The sequence below is a fragment of the Seriola lalandi genome, unplaced genomic scaffold, assembly GCF_002814215.2.
Source record: "Seriola lalandi dorsalis isolate HSWRI2012SDOR001 ecotype SW California unplaced genomic scaffold, Sedor1 jcf7180002052044, whole genome shotgun sequence".
Lineage (NCBI taxonomy): Eukaryota > Metazoa > Chordata > Actinopteri > Carangiformes > Carangidae > Seriola > Seriola lalandi.
This window is the reverse complement of record NW_019522597.1, coordinates 9,435-15,691: the sequence shown is the minus strand read 5'-3', so window position 1 is coordinate 15,691 and position 6,257 is coordinate 9,435. Positions and strand designations below refer to the sequence as shown.

General features: G+C 44.7%; 1 protein-coding gene across 1 annotated transcript in view; it reads left to right on the top strand.

Annotated features, from left to right (window-relative positions):
* Window positions 1-20: 20 nt before the first annotated feature.
* Window positions 21-6,257, top strand: part of smg7 (SMG7 nonsense mediated mRNA decay factor) — a 15,625-nt gene continuing 9,388 nt past the window's right edge. The window contains exons 1-5 of the mRNA XM_087172107.1: window positions 21-129; window positions 960-991; window positions 4,236-4,353; window positions 4,491-4,623; window positions 5,484-5,692. Of these exons, the coding sequence (XP_087028233.1) occupies window positions 104-129; window positions 960-991; window positions 4,236-4,353; window positions 4,491-4,623; window positions 5,484-5,692 (518 nt within the window). The 5' untranslated portion in view covers window positions 21-103. The remainder of the gene's footprint in view (window positions 130-959; window positions 992-4,235; window positions 4,354-4,490; window positions 4,624-5,483; window positions 5,693-6,257) is intronic.

Below are 6,257 nucleotides of genomic sequence, written 5' to 3'. Positions count from 1 at the left end.
CCCCTCCCCCCTCCCTGTGTTGGTCAGACAGGAACAATATGGCGCCGGGAGGAGCGTTAGCTTCTGGACCAGTCGTTGTCTGAGAGTCTGTCGATCCGGCAGGATGAACCTCTGCGCCCAGTATCTACGGTAAGCTCGAAGCGGTGCCCCCCGCCCGCTCACCTGGCGGCACAGGTGTGCTCAGAGACGAGCGGTTTAGTCCGGCGGGTGGATTGTTTGGTCCGGTTGCTAACGCTAAAGCTAGCAGGTTTGGGGACCACCCCCTCAGCTTAATGTTGGCGCTAGCTAGCAGCTAGCAGCTAGCCTCACATATCAACAAACAATCGATACCGCTGTCTGCGTCTCTTCTCACACATTCAGTCACATATGTGAAGAGTTTGATACGGGTCGGTGTCGCTGTAGACAGATATAACGTCTGTTCTCTTCAGTTGATGTGAATTTAACGTTAAATCGGTGGTTACCCGCCACAGTGTGTGTGTTGCTAGCTAGCTTTAGCCTGCTAGCGTCTTTCTGCGTATGTCAGGTTAGCATTAACGACCTGATGCATTTTTATATTAAACGTGATGTTGATTAACTAACACCGGGCTCTCTCATGGTTATTTACCGGGTAATGTGTGTTTAGCAGCGGGTTTAGCGGTCGGGCTCTGTGGTTTGAATGTAGAGGTGTTCGTTAGCAGTGTCGGGTGGTGACTATCTCACGGTTTGTTTGTGTATATCTGGTCGCATTTTGATCCAGGTGGTAGTCAGAGCCCGGTACCACCGCTGCGACCCCCGGACCGACATTTGATATGAACTGTTTAATGTGTAAATGAGGCCGCAGCAGCTTCACAGTCAGTCACAGCTACCTGCGTTAGCTCTCTGACAAAAATGAGGAAGTGTTGTTGGTGTGTGTGTGGTGTGATTCTGATGTTCCTGTCTAACCTCCACTCCTGTCTCTCTCTCTGTTTACATCCGAGCAGACAGGCAGAGGCCCTGAAGGCTGACATGACAGGTAGGTCTGAACATCACCTCTCTCACTCTGTATGGACACTGTGTATGTGCTGCTGGGGAAGGCACCTGTACTCACAGGGACACATGCTGGGGCTGCTGGGTAAAACCAATACCTGTTGAGTACAGACTGACTTTCAGTGGAGCTACAATACACGTAGACATCGCACCACCTTGATATGTTTGGTCTGTAAAATGACACGATATAGTATAAAATGTATTTCCCACAGCCCACGGTGACACCCTCAGATGTCTTTTTTTGGTCCAGAACCCACGATATTCAGTTTGTTATCACGTGTGATAAAGAAATGCAGCACATCCTCACGTTTGAGAAGCTTGACACTGCAAATGTCAGATTTGCTTAAGATATTACTTAAATCATTATATATCAAAATAGTTCCCGATTATTTTCCTGTCAATCGACCAATCGATTAATCGACTAAGTTGGTACCTAAAGCTTGGTCAGGCTCTGTCTTGTCCTGTGTCACAGTTCAGATATTTAAACTAGTCAAAGATGCTGAAAGTTAAGACTGGTGTGGCTGAGGACCAGATCGGGGGCCTGTAACTCAGGTTTCCTGGTGTCACAAAGTTAGATTACTTCAAACCTGGTTAGAGAACCGAGGTAGATCACCGTGGTAACAGATGCTGCAGGGCTAACCAGCTGTGGAGCAGCTTAACTTCACAGGATCTTCTTTTCTACAGGATTCCCACATGGACGAAAGAGTTTATGATAAAGTGACAAATAATAAAGAACAGTAGATATTTTTATAGATCAATAGAAACATTTTGCTCTTCCAGACTTTTCATGAGTCACAACACACAGCAAATACACAATGACAATTAAAGCTGTACCACTAACCATTCCTGCTCTTAATTGAACCCTTTCTCCTGCTTCTTCTTCTATTCTATTTGTGTCATTATATTCTTTGAATTGCTGTTGCTTTAACCAAAATTTCCACAGGTATTTCATATGATATTAAGAACTTCATTCGTGGTTCTGATGACTCCCCCTGTGTCACATGAACAGGTCATAGCTGGAGGTAAACTCGGAGTTAACGGTTGATCAGCAGCTCAGTGAAGACAGGTACAGACCCTGAGAGAGCCAGACTGAGCTGAACTGACTTGGTGGTCCAGGTCTCTGATATCTGGACAGTTTCCTCAGTGTGGAAGAATAAAATCAGTGTGAAATCTCAACATTTTCAATGTTTTGATGCAACGTTTGGACCCACAATGTCTTTGTTAGAGAAACACTGATGTGAAAAGTCACAGTTGTAATGAAGAGATCACATGATACAAAAAACTGTTTATGATGCACAGAAAAAACGAGTGTAGCTCAGACGGTCGGCCCGACGATGAAAAGGACAAAAAGTAGACCCGGAGCATCAGCTGTTGCTCTCTTCTTCTGCTGTTCAGAGCAGAACGTGTCTGACATTTTATACATGAACAATGACTTTGATTTGAAGCGGTGTTGAATGGACCAGAGAAATGAAGAAATGAAAATGACCTCACTCCTGTTAACTGAACACTAACGTCAAGGCAACATTCAACAGAAAAGTACTTGGTGACCCATTTTGATATTCAGTGAATAATTTAAGTCCAAAGATGATGTTGAAGATTTCCTGCTTTTCTTTGTTCTAACTGTCTGAATGTTTCTGGGTTTGTGGCTGTCGCTCAAAACAAGACATTTACATCCAGTGTTTTACCCAGAGAGACAGAGTTCATCACTGACGCTGCAGAGCAGTAGAGACTAAGTTCTACATGTATTTAATAAGTGAAGGAGGTCAGGTGATCAGCTGGTCAGACATGTTGTGGTGTGAGGAGGTTGATTTAAGAGACAGGATAGAAAGTCTGAAAGTGTCATCTCGCTCAGGCGTCACATTTACTCCAGTGAAGAAGAGTTTCCGACTGATCTGGAATTGGCCTCAGTTAATTTGCGCTGGTTATTAAAAGTGTGAGTATCTGTGGCTGTTGCTGTGGTGGATTGTTGTTTTCCCACAGACCACACTGTTTGGCTTCAGACTCGTCGCTCGCTTCACCATCTTTTATTTTTACCATCCGGCTTGATTTAGCTTCTCGTGGTGTCTGGACACCGGCCAGAGCGTCTGGTGGAGCGGACCACATTCAGCCTGCAGGGTTTGTTCTGATGCGGAGGACCGCCTGACGCATCTGACACTGATTGAATAGATCGTCAGTCGAAACTGAAACTCAGACATTCTTCACACATCCGGCTGCTGCTTTGATTTCGGTCTGTTGTCCCTTCAGATCGAATCCTCAAACTTCCCAAACGCTCATTAAATATGAATCTGAGCTTCATCGGATGCAGTTTGATGTTTCTGTGATCGAGAGAAGGCGGAGTGATCAGTCTCCGATCGGATCACAAATCAGCTCAAAGAACAGAGTCCACATGTGAAGTTTCTCTGTGTCACGCAGCAGGAGGGAAACAGCTGCAGCACGTGACACACATGAATAATTTGCTGGTCGGTTGATGATGATTAATCAACAGTTTTGTTAATCATCTCTTCAAGTGCAGCTTCCTCCTCACATGTGGCAGCTGAAAAACTTAATTGTTCTGATAATTATTTGATTATTAACCGTAGGTTGCAGTTTGTCCAGGTGATGCTACATTTCTTAAACGTTTGAATTATTTATTTGTTTATTTAAAGAAGCAGTAATTATCTCTGTTACATCTGTTTTTCATATTGACTGATTATTTCTTCACTTCTTCAGCTGCCAATCATCATTTATTTGTGAATTTAAAGAGCGAAATAAATAATGATTCAGTTCACAACTAACGATTATTTCTCTTAATTAATTCACCTGCTTAATATTTTCCTTATGAAAACAAGCTTCAGATTACAAAGATAAAACAGAGAAATGTTGAATGCAAATGACTGAAAATTATTAAAGTCATCAGTGACATTGATTGACGGATCGTTGCAGCTCGACTTGCAGAGTCGACACTATTCACCGAACGGTTTTTAACTTCTCAGATATTCCATGTTTTCTAAACACAAGCAGCTGTGAAAGAACTTAAATCATAATTTTCCCAGTTTTAAAAGAACAATAAACCAACAACATTAGAACTCTGAACAAACATGTGATGCCATCTTCCAGCTGTGGACAGGTTCTCCCGCTCAGTGCTGTCAACATTTTTCTGTCAAGTCCAGAAATGATTAGAGCTTCAGCCGCTGGTGATGCTGACGTCTCTGCTGCAGCAGCTTCACGCCTGTTTCCGCTCTGTCCTGCAGATTCAAAGCTGGGGGCGGCAGAGGTGTGGACGTCCCGGCAGGCCCTGCAGGACCTGTACCAGAAGATGCTGGTGACCGACCTGGAGTACGCTCTGGACAAGAAGGTGGAGCAAGACCTGTAAGCTGCTCCGAGTCCACTCCTGCGACACATGACCCCAAATCGCTTTAGAGACAGAGCTGTGTGGAGGAGGAGCCTCCCTGTCTCCGTGTGTCCCCTGCGGTCCTGATCAGGTGTGTGTTGGTGTCTCCGTGCAGGTGGAATCATGCATTTAAGAACCAGATCACCACGCTGCAGAGCCAGGCCAAGAACCGAGCCAACCCCAACCGCAGCGAGGTCCAGGCCAACCTGTCGCTGTTTCTGGAGGCAGCTAGTGGCTTCTACACACAGGTGAGAGTCCGGGCACATGTGACTGAGTGATCAATCAAACTGATCATGAAAACAAAATCATTGAGATACTTTCAGCGTGCGTTGGTGCATCATCTTGAGCCGGTCCAGACTGAGCAGAATATGTAGAATATATGTGAGTCGTTTTCAGTGGCTTGTGGAAATGTACTACTGTTACAACATAGTTGATCTTAGTTATTTTTATTCATTTTTATATTATATATTTGGATATTATATATTATTTAGGATATTTATATTTGTATTATTTTAAATGTATTAGTTTTCTGTTGAACTGAGTTTCCAAAGTCGAAGAGTAATCCTGTTAAATAATCCTGATCTCAGTATTGACCAAAGGTAATCAGGATTCTGATTTTTGCCGTAATGGAGCAGCCGAGTCAGCGGGTTCTCAGACGGACAACGAGCTGAACATGAGAACCTGTGAGGCTTCGGTTCTGGCTCCATGTGTTTCAGCTGTTTGATAAACCAGAAGGTTTTGCCTTTTCTATGAGCTGCAACAGACAACAATGGATCTTCTTTCACACTGAGTGTAACAGACCGGATCAGTACCAGCTGCCCAGAGCGGGGAGAGTCCTTCAGGACAGGTTCTGTTCTGGGTCCGGTCACAGAACCGGTCAGTTGACACCAGGCTGCAGGATGACTTAGTGTCGCCTCCTGACCTGGGCCCAGGTTTGTCTCCAAACAGAGGGGAACCAGTGATGGTGGAGTCACGTGTTGCTGCAGCGGGAAGGTCTGGACCTGCTGCCGCTGTCAGGACGGAGAGGAAAACCACAACGTTCACGTCTCAGGTGGAAGCTGCTGAACAAGTGAGCATCAGATTAACGGCCTCTCTCTCCGTCTCTCAGTTACTGCAGGAGCTGTGCACCGTCTTCAACGTGGACCTGCCGTGTCGCGTCAAATCCTCTCAGCTCGGCATCATCAGCAATAAACAGAGCAACACCAGCGCCATCGTCACCCCGCAGCCCAGCTCCTGCTCCTACATCTGCCAGCACTGCCTCGTCCACCTCGGAGACATCGGTGGGAAAACCTCACCTGCTTTTATTCAGGACAGAAACTAATGATTTTAATTATTGAATAATCAGAGGATTCTTTTCTCTGTTAATTGATTGTTTGTGAAAGATGTCTCAGTTTCCCAGAAGTCTCTAAATATCTTGTTGTGTCCAAAACCTCAATATACTGAACTAAATATAAAACAGAGAGAAAGAACAGGAGCTGAAGCAGATAATCAGCTCTCAGCTGCGAGTTATCAGAACCAACATCTGTGTTTTCCCTGAAGACACTTGAACACACTCTTGTGTCCCACACTGATCGTTCACTTCTAACGGGACGTTTCCTGTAAAATGACCAGAAACAAAACTAATTAAAAACCTCCAAGATCAGGGGGAACAAAACACCTTAAGTTTTCTGCTTCAGTTTGGTGCTTAAGGTTTAATGTGTCCTCAGCTGAGGGACGTACTGACGCTGTTACAAGGAATCTCTTAAAAGGTTCCTTGTTGAGGAGCAAAGTTGAGGCATTTGCAGCAGTGAAAGAGATTTTACAGCGGTAAAATTCTACTGTTTCCATGGAGACAGTTGATTTGCTGTCATTTGGAAGGCTCTTACTGGGATGTGTTCATGTT